General features: G+C 35.9%; 1 protein-coding gene across 3 annotated transcripts; it reads right to left on the reverse strand.

Moving 5' to 3' along the window:
• Positions 1–10: 10 nt before the first annotated feature.
• On the reverse strand, positions 11–24002 carry LOC125808833 (adenosylhomocysteinase). Of its 3 annotated transcripts, none has more exons than XM_049488496.1 (3): positions 23795–24002; positions 1609–2274; positions 11–966 (listed from the first exon to the last, which is right to left on the reverse strand). In XM_049488496.1, exons 1-3 carry the CDS (start codon positions 23837–23839, stop codon positions 220–222), a joined length of 1458 nt encoding a protein of 485 aa, XP_049344453.1. In that variant the 5' UTR covers positions 23840–24002; the 3' UTR covers positions 11–219. The 3 variants fall into 3 exon arrangements, with proteins under 3 accessions (XP_049344453.1, XP_049344454.1, XP_049344455.1); XM_049488497.1 differs by having other exon boundaries at positions 1609–1898; positions 23419–23951; XM_049488498.1 differs by lacking the exon at positions 1609–2274 and adding an exon at positions 21735–22361 and having other exon boundaries at positions 11–339; positions 23129–23951.
• Between the last annotated feature and the right edge of the window lie 1595 nt (positions 24003–25597).

Here is a 25597-nt window from a genome sequence, read left to right on the forward strand (position 1 = left end):
TGGAGGTAACTTAGCACACCACCAACCATAACTCAAATATTATTAAAACATTTTGGTCTTCTTTCAAATGAGACCATTTTTTTCTGCAAAACATGCCAACTTCCTCCCAAATATATCCCCAACAATAATCAAAACACTATTATCCTAAACAAACTCAAAGTATTCAACGCAAAATAATCATGCCGCGACAATATTGTTCCTCTGTCAAATTGTCTTCCCTCAGTACCTGTAGTGAGCAGGCTTGTAAGGACCCTCAACTGGTACGCTAATGTAGTCGGCTTGATCCTTGGTAAGCTTGGTAAGCTTGGCTCCAAGCTTTCCAAGATGAAGGGCAGCAACCTTCTCGTCGAGGTGCTTTGGCAAAACATACACCTTCTTCTCGTAATTGCCACTGCTCCTCTCATTCCACAACTCGAGTTGGGCAATGACTTGGTTAGTGAAAGAGCAGGACATCACAAAACTGGGGTGTCCAGTGGCACATCCCAAGTTCATGAGACGACCCTCGGCCAAGAGAATGATGCCACTGTTGGTGTCTGGGAAAACCCATCTGTCGGTTTGAGGCTTGATTGTGATCCTCTTCACACCAGGGAAGGTCTCAAGACCATGCATGTCAATTTCATTGTCAAAGTGACCAATGTTGCAGACAATGGCATTGTTCTTCATCTTCCTCATGTGGTCAACCATGATGATGTCCTTGTTACCGGTTGTGGTCACAAAGATATCAACCTCAGAAACAACATCCTCAAGAGGAAGAACCTGGAGACCTTCCATGGTAGCCTGGAGAGCACAGATAGGATCAATCTCAGTCACAATAACACGGGCACCAGCTTGTTTCATGGCAGCAGCACATCCCTTGCCGACATCTCCATAACCGGCAACAAGGGCAACCTTTCCAGCAATCATAACATCAGTAGCCCTCATGAGACCATCGGGAAGTGAGTGGCGGCATCCATACAAGTTGTCAAACTGGCACACCAAAAAGATCAATACAACTATCAGTCCATACGCCAACATTATCTTATTTAAACAAGAACTACTACAACAAGCATCTCCAACAATTAAGGTAAAGATCTTTACTTGCTACCAAGTCTTTTTGCAAAATGAATCAGACTTCCATTAGCCATATACAGGACATATAAGTAGAAATATCTACCCTAATCACAGCTGCAATTCATCAGCATATTAGTAAGTGGAAAATTGTACCAAAGATCAGACATTTAAGTAACCATCTACTATCAGCTTAACAAGATAGATCAAATGAAATATGTTCCTATTAGTACATAAATATCTCTCTAATTCAAGTTACAATCTTCCAATTGGTGAACTTCAAGCTACTAAAGTCCACTAAGGCAAATAATCTGTTCCACCAAGCAAACCAACAACATGAGTAATGAAGCAAAATCAAAACTTTCATTTCTTATTTACTAATCACTGATACTATACTTAATACTAATACAGATCAACCCAACATTAAGTTCAAGTATGATTCCCTCTGTATTAGATCCAAACTTTCATATAAGATCTGTATTTCAAACAGTAATTCACACAACAAATCTACACAGATCTGAAACACAAGTAACAAAATCACAGTAAGCAAAACACACATACCTTGCTCTTGGTAACAGAGTCATTAACATTAATAGCAGGGAAAAGCAAAGTTCCATTAGCCTGCATTTGGTAAAGCCTCTTAACACCAGTGGTAGTTTCCTCAGAAACACCAACAAGTCTCTCCTTCATCTTAGTGTACCTTAAAGGATCAGTCTTTAAGCTCTCCTTAATAATAGTAAGCACAAGTTGAAACTCAACGTTATCAGTAGAAGTAGGATCTGGGATGGTTCCATTCTTAGCAAACTCCTCTTCAGCCTTAACACCCTCATGAATCAAGAGAGTAGCATCACCTCCATCATCAACAATCAGATCAGGACCACCACCTGGACCCCAATCAAGTGCTCTCTCAGTACACCACCAGTACTCCTGCAAAGTCTCGCCTTTCCAGGCAAAAACAGCAGCACTGTCACGTGCAATGGCTGCTGCAGCATGATCCTGAGTTGAGAAGATGTTGCAAGAACACCATCTAACTTCAGCACCCAAAGCAGTTAGGGTTTCAATAAGGACAGCAGTTTGGATAGTCATATGCAGAGATCCAGTGATCTTTGCACCTTTGAAGGGCTGTGAAGGGCCGAATTCAGTACGGGAAGCCATGAGACCAGGCATTTCAACTTCGGCAAGCTCGATTTCGAGCCTGCCGAAGTCAGCCTGGGACATGTCCTTCACCTTGTACTCGCGGCCAGAGGTGGTCTTCTCAACAAGTAGAGCCATGGGTAAGGCGAGTATAAGAGAAAAACTGAGAGAAAATGGGTGAATTTGAGACGAAATTGAGAGAAAGAGGCGATTTCTTTTCTTCCTTTGGGTTTTAAGGGAAGAAGAAGAGTGTTGCAAGGAATAAGGGACGGAGGTGAGTGGTATAAATAGGCTTCTTTGATGGAAATGGACGGTCAAGATTTGTTTCAGATCTGAAAAATTGATTGGATTAAATTGAGGTTTGGTAGACCTACAAATTTGATAAATAAAAAATATTTAAAATTTTGATTGGATGATGTATTTTCTTTTCAAAATTGGAAATGCTTAGTTTAATTTTTCATTAGGGTGATGTTTTAAATTTATTTTTAGGGGTTGGTTGGTTGGTTGGTAGCGAAGATGGGATCGATAGAGAAAGTTAGTATTTCAGATCGAAATATTTTATAACATTAGTCATATCGATTATATATATGTATATGGGAAAATGTCTTTGATTCGAATTTTGAGTATGAAAGAATCATTGGTAGAGACTAGAGAGCGCTACTTTTTTAATGAGAATTTACATGGTGTGAATTTGAATTAGTCAAGAGTTCAATATGAATATCGGACACCAAATGAAAAAAATAGATGATGAGTTAGTCATCTCGTTATATATATATGGGATAAAGAATGTGGTGCAGTAAATGAAGTTATTTATCCTTTAACCATATGTCTTCGGTTCAAGTTTTGAGTATGAAAGAATAATCATTAGTAGAGAGCACTTCTTTTTAAATGAGATTCCACATGATTTGAATCTGAATTAGTCAAGACTTCAATATGAATATCGAACCTCGAATAAAAAAATAGATGATGTAGTTATATATTTTTTTCTCGAATTATTAACCCCTTGCATTTTTCACTTTCAGATTTCGAATTCTAAGCTTTTGATTAAGGACGGAGACCGGAGAGATTTCTATATACTAACCCTTGAACAATAATTCTCTCTATATTAAAACCCCCCTCATCATTTAGTTGGCATTGTTTTTAGGTAAAATGGGTGTGTACTTGATGCACATGTAGTTATGTGACGATGGGGATTTTAATATACAACAAGTTATTGTTCAGGATATTACGGAAACATACGAGATTTAGATATGTAATTCTCGTAAGTATAATAGTTCAGGTCTTTTTAACCTATTCATTCTAAAGTATACGATTTGTTTATATTTGTCTTACATTTAGCAATTGAATATCCATGAAGCCTGAAGGTTTTTATTGTTGTTTTTGTGTAAAATGTGTACATTAATTGAAAGATATATTTGGGATAAAAGATACTGATGATAGTTCATGAACCAAATTGTAACATTGTTTTGTATGGATAAATAAAATGATTAATTTCTATTTTCTCTCAAATGTAACATATTTTAGGAAAACAAACATTACCTTAAAAAAAAAAAAAAAAAATGTAACTATTTGTGGCAATCAGTATAGGCATAATTAAGAAAAATTGTCCTCAAGAAAATAATGAACAATGTTTGAGCACAACTAAAATGAGTCTCAAAAACTTCTCAAACTTCTGGTTGGAAAGGTTCGATTTTAAAATTGTACGTTGAGCTTCCACCTTATACGTTTTAGAGATAGATGAATATGAACTATTCTCGTGAGAACTTTCCTGTTATATGTAGAAACCTAGGCATGTTTACTTGTGGCATGCTATTGTTCTTGTTTTCAAATGTGTAATTTATCGAGTAACTTTTTTTTTCACCATGAGATGGTCGATTGAATTGAAAGTAAAAACGACAAAATATTTAACAGACATCGACCCAAAAAAATTGAATTAGCTACAATAAGCATGGTACACATTAATTTCCAAATTGCGGTGCGGCAAAAGGACCATGTTGTCTTAAATTAAAGGTGGCCCACTACAATTTTTTTCCTAACAAAGTATAAACTAAAGTGACTCAATATTATTGTACAATTTTTTCCTTACACAAGAAAAAGTTGAGTTCTAAACTCTACTATATCATCGTTTCCAATAATCTATCGTAGTAAATTTATTGTTTATGGTGTTTCAATTGCTACACTTTTTTATCATTATTATTAATTGCTCCTTTTTGGTAGACTTGACACTATTTTTTGTGACGTAGTATATTTTTTTCTTTATATTTGAATAGCTGCATTAGAGTTGAGGGTCTTTCGAAAACAATCTCTCTACCTCCACATGATAATGGTAAGATCTGCGTATATTCTATTCTCTGAAACCTTACTTGTGGAATTTCACTGAATATATTATTGTTGTTTAAATGTCAATTAGTTCGGTTATGCATTACAAACTATTCATTTAAAACGAAAGTGTTTTCGTTTCTATCAATTATTTTACATGTATATTACAACTCGAACTCAAAAGTATGGTTAATAGATGCGTGATATTTCTTTTACTAAACCATGGTTAATTAGACTATCTTATCTATTTGGATAGCATTAGGTGAAGTGAAGCTGGAAAAAAAAAAGCAACAAAGAAAATTTGGTGGTGGTGGTTGGTGAAAGATCATTTAGGAAAATGAGTTTATAATTACTTTATTTTTTTACTAGCAAATTTTGTTTTGGTCTTCCTTTAAAAAACTATTTCTTTTCCAACAAGCATTCAACTTTTTCACCCAAAATATCTCAAATTTGAGGTCCTTTTAGATTGCACAAAATAGTTACAAGAAGTGTACATACAAGTGATTGATGATTGAATAGAGCTTTGGTTAAATGGGGGTCAAATTTAAAATTTGAATTTAAATCAATAATTATTTATAAAACGTGAATAAGAACTTCAAATTATGATTTGAAATTTCAAATTCTCCAAAAAAGAAAAAAAAATTCAAATTTCAAGTGTGCTTTAATTTTATTAAAATGTAAAAATTGACTCTTTAAGTTCCTAATTACAAAAAAAAAATGTCCATCATTTTGAATTATATAACAAGAGGTTTATGCTCAACGTAGTTAATTGTTTGTATAATTAGAAAAGAAAATATTAAAAATCTTTTTTCTTTTCTTTTAATTTATTTGGGGGGGGGGGGGAGGGGGGGTGTTAAGATGGAGGGGGAACCTAAATAAGCCACAAAAACATAAAAGTGACCAAAATAAGCCACTACTTTAGGAAGTAACTAAAATAGGCTTAGTGGAAGAAAAATTTCCACTTTATCTAATATTCTAAACGTTTTCCGTTAGTGCCATAACGGATATATTTTAATATATAACGGAACTATTTCCTACACTATATAAAATGGAACTATTTCTTACACTTTATAAAGTGTAAGTTTTTCTTACACTTTATAAAGTGTAAGTTTTTCTTACACTTTGTAAAGTGGAGCTTTTTCTTACACTTTGTAAAGTGGAACTTTTTCTTACACTTTATAAAGTGGAAGAAAAAATTCCACTTTACAAAGAGGAATATTTTTCATGTTATCTCTTTATCTTTTTTGCAGTGTTTGTGTCATACAATCAATTATATTGATTTGACATATCATAAAAAGGGAAAAAATTATTCCACTATGTATTTTAAATTTTTTATCCTGAAAAATCCTTCAATCTCTATTTAAGGAGGATGTTCAAACATAGTTGATAGCACCTACAACATAAAGTCTTCTATATTTGTTCATTTCAATCTCAAAAAAAAAAATGTCTTCTAAACCAAAAGTTAGAGTTTCGATTTATTGGGATGGCGAAATTATACATAACGGAAATACCGTTTATTATAATTGTCCTCCCAAACACAATGCTAAATATTCAATTAATGTCTGCTATCATAAATTTCTTTCATCAATTTATAAAAGAATGGGTATAAATAGTACTGATTATAATTTGATTATAGTCGGAAAATACCCTACTTCATTTTTATCACAAGGACAAGTAAATTTTGGAGAGTGGATTATCTATAATGACGAATCGTTGACCGACTTTTTGAGGGTTCCAAATGACTTCATAGATCAAATCAAGTTAACAATACTTGAAATCTATGTTAGGAAGGAGCCTAAGACTAGTCAACAACGTTCTCCTTTATTGGTCGATGTCCATCCCCGATTAGAAAATCGTAATAGCGTTGATGGATTTCCGATAACTCAATCTACTGATTTTTCTAACATGACTCATTATCAAAATATTCTTACCGGTCGATATGATGTTGATTTGAACGAAACTATCAATGAAAGTGACCGGTAATGCTCAATAATTATATTTCGATTATTATTTGTTGATTTTGGCAATTATTTATTAATTTATATGATTTATTATTCTTATTATTATTATTATTATATATTTTGTAGCGGTTTACCTCAGCAAGATAGGAATATTGCTTCAAGTTATGGACTAGATAATTATTTTGGTCAGTCCTCACACTTTCAAATGACGGAAAATGTCGGGACATCCTCAAATTTTCATGTCTCGCCTACTTTTGATACAGATGATTGTCGGTATGTCCAACACTTGATTTTTTATTTAAGTAAGTTAATTGCATGAGACAAATATTTATACTTTTTTACATATATAGGGAAAATATCACATAAGATGAGCCCATTGATCCTGTGAATATCGATGATCGTGACCTTCCAAATTACGGCTCACCTTCAGCTAGTGATAGTGATGATTTGCCTAATGCCGAGGAATCAGGAGATAATGTTCCATTTGAGGTATCATCTAGTGATGATGATTTTTTAATGCCCAATCGGTCGCCAAGACCAATGTCCATGAGTCCTTTTTGTAGTCATGAAATTCCTTATCTGGATCATCTCCAAGATGGTCCAGATATCTTTGGCGATACACATGATGAATATACATCACAACGTACATGGGGTGAACCGGAAGATTTCATGAATGGTGCTATTTATATTGAAAAAGGCATGTTGTTCAATTCAAAGAAGCAGTTGCAAAGAGCAGTTAAGCTTCTACATTTAAAGATAGCGAGGGAGTACTTTGTTATTAAATCGACAAAGAAATCATGGCGACTTGTTTGCAGGCGTGTAGAACAAGGATGTCGATTTAGGCTAACTTCTTTTAATGATAAACATACTAACATGTGGAAAGTTGGAAGATACATTAAAGAACATACATGTGATATGGGTACGTGCCGCGATGGACATTTCAACTTGGATGTTGAGATGATTGCTAACGTCCTTCGTGTTGATATAGAAAAAACGCCAAGGTACTATTTTATCCTTAGATGATTTTTCTTTAATAAGAAAATATTCATTTTTTATTTGATAATTAATATTATTTTTACTTTTTAGGTTTCCCATCAAAGATTGTCAAACAACGGTTCTTAAAGCATATGGCATTTCGATAAGCAGAAGAAAAGCATATCTTGGTCGCAAGCGTGCTTTTGAAAAAGTCTATGGTACTTGGGAGGGTTCTTTTTCCGAGTTGCCGAGGTTCATGGAAGCTTTGAAACACTTCAATCCCGGAACAATAGTTGAATGGAAAACAGAGCGGCGTGTCGATGTCATTGAAGATGTATTCAACTATGTGTTCTGGACTTTTAAACCATGCATTGATGGGTTTGTGTTTTGTCGTCCTGTTATATCGATCGACGGAACACATGTCTATGGAAAATATGATATCAAGTTGTTGATTGCGATTGCAACGGATGGTAACGGCTCAATATTACCTTTGGCATTTGCAATAGTTGCGAATGAGAGCATGGAGACATGGAGTTTATTTTTGGATCATTTGCACTTGCACGTTGTCAAGGGTCGTAGAGGTGTGGCATTGATTTCAGATAGGCATCACGGAATACTCTCATCCGTGTATAATTCTCCCAATTGGCAGGCCCCATTTGGGTTCCATCGTTTTTGTTTAAGACATTTGAAGGCCAATTTTCAAAAAAAATTCAAAAATGTCATTTTAAACAACCTTTTATGGGCAGCTGCAAATCACTGTCAGGAGAAAAAGTTTTTGGAAAAAATGGAGATGATCAAGGAGATTAACCCGGAAGCATATGTGTGGTTAATGAAGAACGATCTTGACAAATGGACATTGCACATGGATGGAGGTAGGAGATGGGGCATGTTGACAACAAACAGTTCCGAGTCATTCAATGGTCTTCTTAAGTCAGCCAGGGGTCTGCCAGTTACTGCAATGGTAAGACTCACTTACAATCAGATTGTGAACCGATTTGTTACAAGATCAAAATTTGTCAATCAGCTAGTGCAACAAAAGCAACAATGGATGCCTAAACCATTCAAGATTTTTGAGGATAATCGAAAAAAGTCACAGCGTCACACACTTATCAACTATCACCAACAAAGGGAAAACATATTTGAGGTGCAGACACATATGCATCATGGCAGTGGTGGTAATAAGCACATTGTAAATGCATCACAAGGAAAATGTCAATGTGGTAAATGGCAATCATACCACATTCCGTGTTCTCATGCAATAAAGGGATTTGACCAAATTGGGTATCAAGCATGGGAGCATATGGCACCAGAATTTAGCGTGCGTAGCTACAAAAAAGCCTACTCTGGACAATTCAATCCACTCGGCGGTGAAAAATATTGGCCTGATAGTCCTTTTCTTATGATAGCAAATAAAAAATATTTACGAAAAGTGGGCGTAAATAAAATCACCCGTATACATAATGAAATGGATGTTCCCGCAAGTACACTTACTCGCAAATGTTCAACGTGCAAACAAATAGGCCATGATAGGCGTAACTGTCCTTCACAAGCTCGAAACGCCTCATATGGTGGTAGTAGCTAAAGAAAGATGTTTAATTGTGTTAATTTATTCTTGTATCAATTTCTATGCAACTTTTTATTTGTATTTTTGATCATCCCCAAGTGTTTATATTTTCAAATTTTTTCATTCACTTTTTTTAAAAAAAAAAATACATACACAAAATAATAACTATATATAATTAAAATAATAATACTATTCACCCTCAAAAAAAGATACATACACAAAAATAATAACTATATATAATTAAAATAATAATACTATTCACCCCAAAAAAAGATACATACACAAAAATAATAACTATATATAATTAAAATAATAATATTATACACCCTCAAAAAAGATACATACACAAAAATAATAACTATATATAATTAGAATAATAATAGTATACACCCTCAAAAAAGATATATAAAAAAGATTTTCTTCCACTTTATAAAGTGGAATATTTTCTTCCACTTTATAAAGTGGAAGAAAAAGTTCCACTTTACAAAGTGTAAGAAAAACTTACACTTTATAAAGTGTAAGAAATAGTTCCGTTATATATTAAAACATACACGTTATGAGACTAACGGAAAACGTTTAGAATATCAGATAAAGTGGAATTTTTTCTTCCACTAAGCCTATTTTAGTTACTTACAAAAGTAGTGGCTTATTTTGGTCACTTTTATGTTTTTGTGGCTTATTTTGGTTCTGAACTCTGTTAAGATCCACTGAGGTGGTTAGCCTTAATTAGAAGTGTGGTAATCCCGAAGGTTGTTCCCATCCCTAAAAGTTAATCTATTAAGTAAAAAAAATTAATTACGAGTACTTATTACTCCATGATTTTTTGAACCAGTAATTTTTTATTAATAAAGTGTATTTACAAATCTATAGTATTTATATAAAGGAGGATCATGAGCCCGCTAATATGGCATGCCTCATTGATCAGAAAATGGATTTATTCATTTTCTCAAATTTTTGGATTTTCTTTCCATTTTTTAATTTTAAAAAATTATAAATTACAAAAATATATTAAATATAACAGATTAATGAAAGTGTCGTTTTTATTACTGCTGTTTAAAAACGTCTTCTACAAACGTTGCCATATTAAAAGTTTAAAAATGTCTTCCACAAACGTTGCCATATTAAAAGTCATATTCAAATTAAATTTCTTACCATTTATTTACACATTTAATATTATTCTAAATCCATAAAAACTACCTCATTTGCTGAAAGCTTATTTTTACTTTACTTTTGCATGACTTTCATCTTCTCCCTTTTTCAAGCTTCATTTTTCTTATTAAACATGTGTACTTTTTCCTACTGCAATTTCCTTCTCAGTTCTCATATCTTTTTTATGCTTCGTTTGTTCATACTTTTATGTTATTATTTGTATTGATTTCACAAACATACGCTAACATATATTTTATTGCTTTTCAGGTTCTATAAGCAACAATTTATGATTCAAAATTGGGATCCTATAAAAACAAAACAAAAAAGCGACTACACAAAAAGGTGAGAGAGATACTCCAAATATAAATTGCATAAATCCGTATATTTAATTATATGAGAAAATATGTTTCAATTTATATCCAGAATTATTATAAAGTCAAATTTTTTAAAAAATATTTTTTCTTGCATAGTATGTCAAAACGTTTAATTTGTATTATCTTATCTTTTTTGTTTAAAATTTCTCTTCTCTTTATTATTTCGAAAAAGTGGATGACACTGTAACACCCCGACTTTTCAAAACGTCTAAATTAACTCGTATATTCGTGGAAAGACAAGGAGGGTGAGTAATAAATTAAGAATGATGTGGTATGTCGTATTTTAAGTGTTCAAGTGTTGCATCTCAAGTTAGGTAAGTGGCAAAATAAAAGTTGGCGGAAGTTATCGTAATTTCCTTCTTAAAGATTTCTCTGAAATTTGGGTCAAATGTCTTGGAGGTTTTCTCCCAATCTATAAAGAGTTATGGGGCCCACAAACTATTGAATCGAAGGTCTACGAGTCTAGTTTCCAACGCATCAAACCGTTCATTCATACGACTTCAGAATAGAGAGATATTCGCATTTTCGTGGGACTGCGCAAGCAAGCGCGTGAGGTGGGGCCCTAGGTCGGTGAAAAGTGTATATATCTTCTTCTTCGAGTTTTTTCTTCATTTTTAAGCTAAATATACAGAGAAAACATAGAAACCCATTTTTAGGATCAAGTGAAATATAGATTTTCTCGACATAAGTCCTTGACGAAAGTTGTTCTACGCGTTGGGCTCATCATCGTGGTATAATTTGTTTTATCGATTGCGTAGCATATCACATTTTAGAGTTGGGACAGCAGGGGTTTGAATATATTTGAAGGTTTTGAGGTGAATTACGAACCTAAGATCGAGGTAAGACCCTTCTTTCATCGACTCTAGCTTTTATAAGCAGCAAATAGCAATTTGCGACGGAAATACATATCTTTTATTGTATTGTCATGGTATCTTTTATTTTATGTGTTGATTATGGTCCTACCTTGTTGTAGTATCGAGGGAGTTATGAGTTAAAGTCTTTAGGCCACGTGAATTTAGCGAAAAGGGTCCTGAAAGATGACCGAGTAGACCTCCATATCAGCAGACTTGACTTTTATCCGATTGGTCAGCCCCTTTCCTCCGGAGCTGCCAGAGTTGGGAGGTTTGTTACATTTTGTTGTATATATTCTCATGGGTAGGTTGGGGCCCTGTCCCACCAATTTTTTACTACTCTTAGAGGCTTGCAGACTAGTGTGTGGGGTTTATAGCTACGTTATGGTCATGCTGGCCTATGTTGTTGGTTTGCTGAAGCTTGTGAGCTGTTTGATGTATTGTACTGATATTTACCTGTTTTTTTTTAGTTTTGGTATAGATATCATGGTGGCCTCGACGGCCCAATCAGGACTTCTGTGCTAATTGGATATTTCTTTACATGAACTATTGGGAGTAGCTGGTTCTTTTGTAGATCTGTTGACAAGGGCCTTGCCGGCCGAGAGCTTAGTTTTAAGCCGAGATATACTTGTTTGTTTTCTTAATTGCATGTGACTGCCATGCGCTAATAGCAAATGGTTCAGCAGGGTCGGCTCGGGCCTGAGTTTTGGCTTTAGGAGTCAGTTGCGCCCTTTGAGTTTGGGGCGTGACAAACTTGGTATCAGAGCAACGTCGTATCCTAGGGAGTCTGCAAGCCATGTCTAGTAGAGTCTTGTTTATAAATGTGTTGTGCACCACATTCGATAAGCAAGAAGCTGCCGGGCATGTTAGAATGACTATCCTTCTTTTGCTCACCTCGTGCTATAGAGCGGTGTCTTAAGGGTTGAGGTTTCTAGCTTATAATTGATACTTGTATGCAGATAGAGATGACTGACACTAGACAGACCACAACTAGCCAGAGGCTAGATACAACTGCAAATGAGGGTACCGACAAAGTACCACAAATGGAGGTGGCCCATTGTGAGACCCGGGGGGAGACATCTTCTCAGCCCCCTATAGCTTCTCCACAGCTTCAGGAGCCTCCGAGGGCTACAGGACTTCCGGCTCCACCAGCAGTACCACCTCTAGTTCCTCATATTCCATCTGATCAGGATTTCAAGAGTGCAGTATATATGTTAGCACAGTTAGTAGCTGCACAGTGCCAACCAGTTGCGCCAGATATTGCCGGACCTTCTGAAGGGCCCGGAAGTTCGAGAGTTCGTGAATTTCTTGCCTTGAATCCTCCACAGTTTACAGGAACAGATCGCAGAGAAGACCCTCAACACTTTGTTGATCAGCTTCATAGGATCTTCAGAGTCATGCATGCCTCAGCGACTGAGTCAGTTGAGTTAGCAGCATTTCGATTGCGTGATGTTGCAGTATTGTGGTATGAAAGTTGGGAGAGATCTAGGGAAAAAGATACATCTCTACCAACTTGGGATAGCTTTACAGAAGCCTTCATAGATCACTATTTGCCTCGTGAGATTAGGGATGGCCGGGTGGACCAGTTTCTGAACCTCCGACAGGGTGGCATGAGTGTCCGAGAGTACGGGCTGAGATTTGATTCATTGGCTAGATATGCACCAGCATTTGTTGATACGATGCATGATAGGGTGCGTAGATTTGTGGGAGGGCTTGACTCAGACTATATTGAGGCTTGTTCTACCGCTGCGCTAAATGATAAAATGGATATATCGCGGATTCAGGCCTTCGCACAGGGCATAGAGGATCGCCGACATCGACAGTATACGAGTGAGAGGGTCGAGAGAGAGAGACAGAAGAGGGCAAGGCCCGCTGGTTCGCAGGGAGATTTTCAGAGTGGTCCCTAGACCCCGATATTTTATTAGGCCACCTAGACCTCCACCACAGCAGTTCCAGGGTAGTAGATTTTATAGTCAAGGACAGTCAAGCCTAGGTGAGGGCTCACGAGCATCAGACTCTCATCAGCAGAGAAGCTCAGGCCAAGCTAGGACAGAACTGCCGCGTTGCGCAACTTGTGGTAGGCTGCATTTTGGGAGGTGTAAACAGGGTTCCACAAGTTGTTATTCTTGTGGACAGGAGGGGCATGTGTGGAGAAACTGCCCGACCATAGGTCAGGGTGGTATAGGTCAGTCGACCAGGTCAATAGTAGGTTCCTCTTCATCAGCACAGTCTACAGGGCGTGGACCCCAGACTTCAGCAGGTAGAGGTAGAGGCAGAGGCAGAGAGGGAGCATCTAGTTCTAGTAGTGGCCAGAATCGTACATATTCACTAGCCGGTCGACAGGACTCAGAGTCATCACCTGATGTTATGACAGGTACATTGATTGTTTGCTTCCATTGTGTTTATGCTTTGATAGATCCTGGATCTACTCTGTCTTATGTGACTCCATTTATTGCGGGGAAGTTATGTATAGTAGCAGAGTCATTAGATCGACCCTTTATTGTATCTACCCCAGTTGGTGAGTCTATTGTTGCCAAGAGAGTCTATCGAGGTTGCACGGTAGAAATTATAGATCGTCAGACCTCTGTAGATCTTGTAGAATTAGAGATGGTCGATTTCGACGTCATTATGGGTATGGACTGGTTAGCGTCTTGTTATGCTAATGTTGAGTGTCGAACAAAGATTGTTAGATTCCATTTTCCAGGAGAGGCAGTTCGGGAATGGAAAGGCGTTACAGCAACGCCAAAAGGTAGGTTTATTTCCTATCTTAAGGCGAGGAGGATGATTACTAAGGGTTGTATTTATCATCTTGTTCGTGTTCATAATATAGATGCAGAACCACCGACGCTTTCGTCTATTCCGGTAGTTAATGAGTTTCTAGATGTATTTCCAGACGAACTTCCTGGTATCCCTCCAGAACGAGAAATTGATTTTGCTATCGATATGCTACCAGGTACACAACCCATATCTATCCCTCCTTATAGAATGGCTCCTGCTGAACTAAAAGAGTTGAAGGGTCAACTGAAAGACTTGCTGGATAAAGGCTTTATCAGACCTAGTGCTTCACCATGGGGTGCACCAGTGTTATTCGTGAGGAAGAAAGATGGCTCACTAAGAATGTGTATCGATTATCGACAGCTGAATAAGGCGACTATAAAGAATAAGTATCCCCTTCCGAGGATTGATGACTTGTTTGATCAGTTACAAGGTGCTGAGTGCTTCTCGAAGATTGATTTAAGATCAGGTTACCACCAGATACGAGTTCGGGAGAAAGACATTCCAAAGACAGCTTTTAGAACTAGATATGGACACTTTGAGTTCTTGGTGATGTCTTTTGGATTAACTAATGCCTCAGCAGTGTTCATGGACCTGATGAATAGTATATTCAGGCCGTATTTAGACTTGTTTGTGATTGTATTTATTGATGATATTTTGGTGTATTCACGTTCAAAAGCTGAGCATGCAAATCATCTGCGAGCAGTCCTTCAGGTTCTTCGAGATCAAGAACTTTATGCAAAGTTTTCTAAGTGTGAGTTCTGGTTGAACTCTGTCGCTTTCTTAGGCCATATTGTATCAGATGCAGGTATTGCGGTTGATACACAAAAATTGAGGCCGTAAAAACTTGGCCCAGACCTATGACTCCAACTGAGGTTCGTAGTTTCTTGGGGTTAGCTGGGTACTACAGAAGATTTGTAGAGGGGTTTTCTTCACTTTCAGCACCATTAACGAAGCTGACTCAAAAAGCAGCTAAGTTCCAGTGTACTGAGGCTTGCGAGCATAGTTTCCAGGAGCTAAAGGACAGGTTGACATCAGCACCAGTTCTAGCATTGCCAGAGGGTTCAAAAGGCTATGCGGTGTACTGTGATGCTTCTGGGGTTGGGTTGGGATGTGTTCTAATGCAACATGGTAAGGTTATCGCATATGCTTCAAGACAGTTGAGGAAACATGAGAAGAACTATCCGACCCATGATTTAGAGTTAGCTGCAGTTGTGCATGCATTAAAAATCTGGAGACACTATTTATATGGTGTTCATGTTGACATCTTCACAGATCATAAAAGCCTTCAATATATATTTAGACAGAAGGAGTTAAATCTGCGACAACGTCGATGGCTTGAGTTACTGAAAGACTACGACGTGGATATTTTATATCATCCAGGAAAGGCAAATGTAGTAGCCGATGCCCTCAGTCGAAGATCTATGGGTAGTTTATCCCATTTAGGTGTTGAGAAGCGGGAGCTAGTGCGAGAGCTTCATCAGTTGGCTAGTTTGGGAGTCAGATTATTAGAGGAAGACGATAGTGGGGTCACAATTCAGGATACGGCCGTATCATCTCTAGTTGTAGAAGTAAAATCACGACAACAAGATGATCCTAGCTTAGAGCAGCTTAGAGCTAAAGCTCAGGATCAACAGTCTTTAGCATTTGATATAGCAGAAGATGGAGTCCTCAGATATAGCGGTCGATTGTGTGTTCCGAATGTTGCAGGGCTTCGACATCGAATTATGGAAGAGGCACATCATTCTCGTTATTCTATTCACCCTGGTTCGACGAAGATGTACCATGATATTAAGGAGATCTATTGGTGGCAGGGGATGAAGAAGGACGTTGCTGAGTTTGTGGCGCAGTGTCCTAACTGCCAACAGGTGAAGGTTGAGCACCAAAAGCCCGCTGGGCTAGTTCAGGAGATAGTCATTCCTTTGTGGAAGTGGGAAGCAATTAATATGGATTTTATTACAGGATTACCTCGATCTCATCGCAAGTTTGACTCTATTTGGGTAATTGTTGATAGACTAACAAAATCAGCCCATTTCTTACCAGTCAAGGCTACTTTTTCGGCCGAAAACTATGCAGGGCTCTATATTAGAGAGATTGTTAGGCTACACGGTGTCCCAGTATCTATTATCTCTGATAGAGGAGCACAATTTACCGCCAATTTCTGGAAGTCTTTCCAGAAAGGATTAGGGACACAAGTTAATCTTAGTACCGCCTTTCACCCTCAGACAGATGGCCAGGCTGAACGAACAATTTTGACACTCAAAGATATGTTACGGGCGTGCGTGCTAGACTTCAAGGGAAGTTGGGATGACCACTTGCCTCTTATTGAATTTGCATACAATAATAGTTATCATTCTAGCATCGGGATGGCACCTTATGAGGCTTTGTATGGGAGAAAATGTAGATCCCCCATTGGATGGTTTGAGGTAGGTGAGTCAGAGTTGATTGGACCCGATTTAGTCCAGCAGACAGTGGAGAAAGTTAAGCTCATTCGGGAGAGGTTGCTAACAGCTCAAAGCCGACAAAAGTCATACTCAGATGTACGACGAAGGGACTTAGAGTTTTGTGTCGATGATTGGGTATTCTTAAAAGTCTCACCTATGAAGGGTGTTATGCGATTTGGCAAAAAGGGAAAGCTTAGTCCAAGATTCATTGGGCCATACCAGATCCTTCGGAGGGTAGGACGTGTGGCTTATGAGTTAGAATTGCCTTCAGGGCTAAAATCTGTTCATCCAGTTTTCCATGTATCAATGTTACGGAAGTGTGTAGGAGACCCTTCTCGGGTTGTCCCAATTGAGGATGTTCAGATCACAGAGGAGTTGTCCTACGAGGAGACTCCAGTTGCTATATTAGATCGGCAGGTCCGTAAATTGAGGACCAAAGAGGTGGCTTCGGTTAAAGTATTATGGAGGAATAAAAATAGAGAAGAAGTGACCTGGGAGGCTGAGGATGGCATGAGGTCCAAATATCCTCACTTGTTTCATACCCCAGGGTGATGTTATATCAGTTTATATTAGGGCAGTAAGGTAAGATACCTATATATATATATATATATACTATTGCTTATTATTATTGTGATTGTCGTTGTATGTCTGCTCGCATTGTTGTGGTGTAGCTATAACGCTTAGCTATTTATGTTGTCATGTGAGACGCCTATGTTAGAAATTTTGCATTTCAGGTTCCTGGATAGTGACATTTACAAAGGATAAACTGCCTAAATTCTGGCAAGTCCTAAGGACTGAATAGTGTGCCTCAGATTTTTCATTCGAGGACGAATGTTTCTAAGGGGGGAGGAATGTAACACCCCGACTTTTCAAAACGTCTAAATTAACTCGTATATTCGTGGAAAGACAAGGAGGGTGAGTAATAAATTAAGAATGATGTGGTATGTCTTATTTTAAGTGTTCAAGTGTTGCATCTCAAGTTAGGTAAGTGGCAAAATAAAAGTTGGCGGAAGTTATCGTAATTTCCTTCTTAAAGATTTCTCTGAAATTTGGGTCAAATGTCTTGGAGGTTTTCTCCCAATCTATAAAGAGTTATGGGGCCCACAAACTATTGAATCGAAGGTCTACGAGTCTAGTTTCCAACGCATCAAACCGTTCATTCATACGACTTCAGAATAGAGAGATATTCGCATTTTCGTGGGACTGCGCAAGCAAGCGCGTGAGGTGGGGCCCTAGGTCGGTGAAAAGTGTATATATCTTCTTCTTCGAGTTTTTTCTTCATTTTTAAGCTAAATATACAGAGAAAACATAGAAACCCATTTTTAGGATCAAGTGAAATATAGATTTTCTCGACATAAGTCCTTGACGAAAGTTGTTCTACGCGTTGGGCTCATCATCGTGGTATAATTTGTTTTATCGATTGCGTAGCATATCACATTTTAGAGTTGGGACAGCAGGGGTTTGAATATATTTGAAGGTTTTGAGGTGAATTACGAACCTAAGATCGAGGTAAGACCCTTCTTTCATCGACTCTAGCTTTTATAAGCAGCAAATAGCAATTTGCGACGGAAATACATATCTTTTATTGTATTGTCATGGTATCTTTTATTTTATGTGTTGATTATGGTCCTACCTTGTTGTAGTATCGAGGGAGTTATGAGTTAAAGTCTTTAGGCCACGTGAATTTAGCGAAAAAGGTCCTGAAAGATGACCGAGTAGACCTCCATATCAGCAGACTTGACTTTTATCCGATTGGTCAGCCCCTTTCCTCCGGAGCTGCCAGAGTTGGGAGGTTTGTTACATTTTGTCGTATATATTCTCATGGGTAGGTTGGGGCCCTGTCCCACCAATTTTTTACTACTCTTAGAGGCTTGCAGACTAGTGTGTGGGGTTTATAGCTACGTTATGGCCATGCTGGCCTATGTTGTTGGTTTGCTGAAGCTTGTGAGCTGTTTGATGTATTGTACTGATATTTACCTGTTTTTTTTTAGTTTTGGTATAGATATCATGGTGGCCTCGACGGCCCAATCAGGACTTCTGTGCTAATTGGATATTTCTTTACATGAACTATTGGGAGTAGCTGGTTCTTTTGTAGATCTGTTGACAAGGGCCTTGCCGGCCGAGGGCTTAGTTTTAAGCCGAGATATACTTGTTTGTTTTCTTAATTGCATGTGACTGCCATGCGCTAATTGCAAATGGTTCAGCAGGGTCGGCTCGGGCCTGAGTTTTGGCTTTAGGAGTCAGTTGCGCCCTTTGAGTTTGGGGCGTGACAGACACTTTAGAAAAGTGAAATGAAGATGTTCGAATGTAAACTGCATAACTTTATGTATTTAATTATATGAGATATATAGAATGTAAACTACGTAAATTTGTGAATGTAATCACATATAAGGTATTATATTTTATAAATGTATTCTCAACTTATGATAAGCAAAATTAGTAGAAGAAGAAGATGAAGAGTTTATCTTAATGACAAGTTAGGAGGAGAACGACAAAAGATAAGAAAATAAAAAAGAGAAAAATAAAAGGAGTTACATACATTTTGTCTGCTTACCTGTCAATGGAGGACAAAAGAAATGAGAAAGAGAAAAATTAGAGGGCCAAAAAAGTAAAAAAATAAAAACTACTTTTAATTTCTTTTTTGCTTAACTGTCAAAACTTTTTAATTGGTGTCTTTTTCTCTTTTTCATTTTTTACATTTCCTTCTTTTTCCTTACTTATTTTTTTGTTTATTTATTTTACATTTTCTAATTTCTTAATAATAAAAATGAGAAAATCCAAAAAGTACAAAAAAAGAAGAAGTAAAGGGTAGATTATCTAAATTTATAAATACTAAAAATTTATATTTATAATATTTATAATTAAAAATATGAAATTGAGTGAATTGGCAAAAAAAATATTTATTTAAAGAAGTTGTCGACGATAAAAATATATTTATCCGATTATACTTAGGACGTAGACATTGCGAGTGAAACATGAAGAAAATTAAAATTAACATCATATTTCCTCTATTAAGTGGTTGTCTTCATATCCTCGATTATATATGAATCATATCATACAGAAATAAAGGCTCATTAAAATTAATAATTTTTTAATTTTATTTTAGTACTAGAGACGTATAAGAATTTTTTTGGATAAATTATTGATGATGCTTCATTGAAAAATTAAAAAAATACCGATAGAAAAAAAAGAAAGTTCTTTGATGATTTTAAAACGAAACTTTATCAAAATAATTTCAAAGGAAAAAATCTTCATAGTTCTTTAATGATAATGACAACACAATTTTGTTAAGGATGAACAAGGTCAAAGTTTCATCACATATATATTTTTCTTTATTAGTATTATTTGTTATTTTTATCAAAAAAAGAATATCTCTTGCTAAATGATATGTTAAAATATTAAGTCTACATAGTTGTTGACAATATCAATTTTATTTTGCCTCAAATTAATTTTTTCAAACTAATTAAAAAAATAAATTATATTTTAATAAAATATATGTTAAATTATATTTTAAATTATACTTTATGAAATATTGTCTTGCACATATCCTTTAAGATAATTGTTAGTGAATCTTGAACATTAATGTTAAATTTTGCAAGAATGATGTCGTAATGTCATAGTTGAAAAATGAAATACATGTATAAGATTATAAATCATGTTTTTATGTGAAAATTTTGTTTGATTTTTCATTATAATTTGATTATATAAAAATCTTTAATATAATATGATTTTGACACTTTTTTCCGTAGGTTTTCACTATTATTTTGCTGATGTATTTTATTTTTTTTTACTTATGAAATTATGTTTTGATTTGACCTTTTATTTTAGTTTTTGAAATTTTAAGTATTGCAAATTGTCTTTGACATGAACTTTACTCTCATGTTTGGCAGATACAAGGATCGGTACGCAACCACAAATCCTTCTTAAAATCAACGTTCTTAAAATTAAAGAGTTGATAAACTTATGTGTTTAGACCATCTTTTCTCAAAGAATTTTTTTAATATAAAAATCAATCTCTTAAATATTAATTTATAGATTGAAATATTAGAAAACGACTATTTTATAAAATAAGTAAAACAAATTATAATCGCGCGAAGCGCGGCCAAATTCACTAATTTATAATAACGTGTAATCACAAATATCTATTAACATACTGAACGTGTCACACATGCGATTGCCATTTGCATGTTTGGTAGGAGATCATATAAAAATTGGAAAAGTATTTATAGTTTTCATGTTTGTGAGAAAAAAAAAAAGACAACTTAATAATCCAAATGGTAAGTTCATACAAAAGCTTTTTGCTTTATTTAAAACTTCTCGAACTAGAAAGAGAAGCCCTTTTCAGCAGGCTTCCAGGTTCGCAACTATACTCCTCTCTTACTTTCCCAGCAGAAAACTAGATAGAACTTTGACTAGAGCAAAAATCCAGAGCTTGACTTTAACTGGAAGAGCAGAGCATAAAGCGCCTACTTGACGAGCAGGAGCAGAGAAAAAAAAAAAGACAACTTAATAATCCAAATGGTAAGTTCATACAAACTTTCAAACAAGTCGAAGCTATGGACACTCGCAAACAAGTTGAGGTCGACTAAACGAATCTTCTTGGAGTCAAGTCAACCATATGAATAATGTGTCATCCCTCTTAGAAGTGAACTCTCTCATATGGATGGATAAACAGATGTCATACTTTTCATTGTATAATTAGACATAATACAAGAAGCAATAAGAAAAGGGAGGTAGAAGATTTGCAATAACATCAGTAAATAAAGCAAAGATGATGCTTTGTTTCCTTGAAGCAAAATTTATAGAGAAAAAAAAGCAAATGAATCTTAGTACAATATCATATGACACAACCCCAAGACCATAATTCGAATATTATTCAAACACATTTAGGTCAACTTTCCAGCAAAACTTGCCAACTTCCCCCAACAATAATAAAAACACACTACCTAAACAGAATCAAAGTATTAAAAACAAAACAATCGTGCCGCGATATCGTTGTTCCACCATGAGTGTCTCTTCCCTCAGTACCTGTAGTGAGCAGGCTTGTAAGGACCCTCAACTGGTACGCTGATGTAGTCAGCTTGATCCTTGGTGAGTTTGGTAAGCTTAGCTCCGAGCTTTCCAAGATGTAGGGCAGCAACCTTCTCGTCTAGGTGCTTTGGCAAGACGTACACCTTCTTCTCGTATTTACCACTGGTCCTCTCATTCCACAACTCGAGTTGGGCAATGACTTGGTTAGTGAAAGAGCAAGACATCACAAAACTGGGGTGTCCAGTGGCACATCCCAAGTTCATGAGACGACCCTCGGCCAAGAGAATGATGCCACTGTTGGTGTCTGGGAAGACCCATCTGTCGGTTTGTGGCTTGATTGTGATCCTCTTCACACCAGGGAAGGTCTCAAGACCATGCATGTCGACTTCATTGTCAAAGTGACCAATGTTGCAGACAATGGCATTGTTCTTCATCTTCCTCATGTGGTCAACCATGATGATGTCCTTGTTACCAGTGGTGGTCACAAAGATATCAACCTCAGAAACAACATCCTCAAGAGGAAGAACCTGGAGACCTTCCATGGTAGCCTGGAGAGCACAGATAGGATCAATCTCAGTCACAATAACACGGGCACCAGCTTGTTTCATGGCAGCAGCACATCCCTTGCCGACATCTCCATAACCAGCAACAAGAACAACCTTTCCGGCAATCATAACATCAGTAGCCCTCATGAGACCATCAGGCAGTGAGTGGCGGCATCCATACAAGTTGTCAAACTAGAAACCAAAGGGATCAATACAATTGTCAGTCAATGAGCTTAATAACAAACATGACCTAGGTATAAATACAACAATCAAGATCTACTACTTTCTGCATCTTCAACAACTAAAGACAACGTCATACTTGAATCCTCAAACCAGTATTGCTACCAAGCTATAAGACACAATAGCTTTTCCAAATGTAGCTATAAGTAAACCTATCTAACCTAACCAAGTTGTCATTCTTCAACAGAGTAAGTGAAAAACTATACACTTAACCATGCTTCCCCTCTAAGCAAAGATCCAATACAATAAAGTCATGAACTTCTGAGATTAAATAAGCATCATTTTCTTCATGTAACAAGATCAGGCATTTTAGGAACCATCTTCTCTATGTGCTTAACAATACAGATCTAGTGAAATATGCATCATAACATAAATATCTTACCAAATTTCTAATCAGTGACTATGTAAACACACACTCCAATTAGAAAAGAAGTCAACTTTTAGCTTTTCAAAAGTCAATAGCATTTATTCCTCAACATTACCAAAACAGTTGAAGATTCATGATTCATTTATAAAATTCAACTTACAATATACATTGCACTTATACAATAAGTACCAATCAATCAACATTAAGTTAACAGTATAGTTCCTCTGTACCAGATCCAAGCAATTATCAATCATTCATAACAGATCTAAATGTATAACAAGCACACAACCAATTCACATAGATCTGAAGCATAAGAATCAAAACAAAAAGTTAGAAAGCACATATAATATACCTTGCTCTTGGTAACAGAGTCATTAACATTGATAGCAGGGAATAGCAAAGTTCCATTAGCCTGCATTTGGTAAAGCCTCTTAACACCAGTGGTAGTTTCCTCAGAAACACCAACAAGTCTCTCCTTCATCTTAGTGTACCTTAAAGGATCAGTCTTTAAGCTCTCCTTAATAATAGTAAGCACAAGTTGAAACTCAACATTGTCAGTAGAAGTAGGATCTGGGATTGTCCCATTCTTAGCAAACTCCTCCTCTGCCTTAACTCCCTCATGAATCAAGAGAGTAGCATCACCTCCATCATCAACAATCAGATCAGGACCACCACCTGGACCCCAATCGAGTGCCCTCTCAGTACACCACCAGTACTCCTGCAAAGTCTCACCTTTCCAGGCAAAAACAGCAGCACTATCACGTGCAATGGCTGCTGCAGCATGGTCCTGAGTTGAGAAGATGTTGCAAGAACACCATCTAACTTCAGCACCCAAAGCAGTTAGGGTTTCAATAAGGACAGCAGTTTGGATAGTCATATGCAGAGATCCAGTGATCTTTGCACCTTTAAAGGGCTGTGAAGGGCCGAATTCAGTACGGGAAGCCATGAGACCAGGCATTTCAACCTCGGCAAGCTCGATTTCGAGCCTGCCGAAGTCTGCCTGGGACATGTCCTTCACCTTGTACTCGCGGCCAGAGGTGGTCTTCTCAACGAGTAGAGCCATGGGTAAGGCGAGTATAAGAGAAAAGAAAGGGTTTGAGATGAGATCTGAGAGGCTTTACTCTTCTTCCTTTGGGGTTTTTCAGGGAAGAAGAAGAAGTGTGGCAAGAAATTTAGGGCGGAAATGAGTGGTATAAATAGGTTTGATTGTGGAAATGGACGGTCAAGATTTGTTTCAGATCTCAAATTTTTATAAGGGAATTTATTGGTTTGGTAGATCTGATAAAGTTTAATTTAATTCATATAGTAATTTTTACTACTATCAAATATTTTTTACATGTTTTATCAGATTTCGGATATATCTTTATCCTCTCTCAAATATATTTATTCTCTCTCGTGATGAAGAAAATTTTCGATGTTGAAAAGTATCGTCACGATAATTTAATTTGTCCAGTAAACTACCCGAGGCTCCCCATTTATTCACTCTTGGATATATTTCTCTCATTAAGTAATGTATTATTTGCAATATATTGAATAACCAAAAAATATATTTAAAGAATAAAAAAATTAATTTATATAAATGAGAAATTTTTGGGATAAAATACAATCCCAAATATATGAGATTTCTATAATTTTACCGTATTTTAAGGTCATCAAAATCCACTTGACTTCTTTTGTGAATGCATCTGAAAGTTACGACTAAAGATAGTAAGGGCCCGTTTGGCCATGCGATATGATATCATGATATGAAATCATGATATGGTATCATGATATGGAATCATGAGATGAAATTGAAGGTTTGTTAGGACATGCGATATGAAATTTTTGTGTTATATATTTTCTCATAAACATAAAAATCTCATAAGTTGTAAAACTATTAAAATAGCCCCAATTGTTTATTCAATCTTATCAAATAAACAAAAATTATAAAATCGCAAAATAAATTATTACAAAGTTATTTGTTCTTCAGTTAAATAATTGTTTCATCTAACTTTAATTTAATTAAAAAAATTGAACATAAATTGTACTTGATATGTTCATATCTCTCAACTACTCTTACAAATAACCTATAAAGTAGAAAAAAAAACATACATTAGTGAGTAAATATTAACTTAGAAGTTAAATGCACTAAGATAAAAATTAACAAACATCACTAACTTCTAACTATTTACAAGAAAAATCAATAGTTAAATATTATTGAATAACGGAATTTTAAAAAGTTACCACAAGTTTGAGTCAAAAACACTTCTAATAAAATTTAATCAAAAAAATTATAACTAGTCCACTTGACTAAATATTAATAACTAATTGATCAAATTTTCCTAAGTCCTCAATCAATTGGACTTGATATCCTTCAGTCATGTGAACGAACATTTTGCAAATACTAAGATTAAGAAAGTGCGGCACCGCCAATGAAAATTGTCTTTTATCAACATTATGCTTAGTCATAAGATTAAGACATTTTTTTTATTATTATGTAAAATCAAAAAAGTATTACTCCCTTTGTTCTCAATTATATTCACCAAATGAATTTCTACTTTATCATTTATATTCACCAAATTTAAAGTGATAATAAATTTTATATTTGTGAGAATAATAAATTTTAAAAAGTAATGATGTGATTATAAATTTTATTTACATATGAAACAAATGGTTAGTAGATATAAATGTGGGGTTGTTTTAACAAAATATAAACTCATGGATCAATTATTGTATTAAAATATCTCAAATCATGATATGAAATCACATGGTGATTCCATATCATGGTTTTTGGAGAATATGATATCACCTCTCATGATATGGAATCATGAGATGAAATCAG

The sequence above is a fragment of the Solanum verrucosum genome, unplaced genomic scaffold (genome assembly GCF_900185275.1).
Source record: "Solanum verrucosum unplaced genomic scaffold, falcon-dt-bn FXZP01000218.1, whole genome shotgun sequence".
Taxonomy (NCBI): Eukaryota; Viridiplantae; Streptophyta; class Magnoliopsida; order Solanales; family Solanaceae; genus Solanum; species Solanum verrucosum.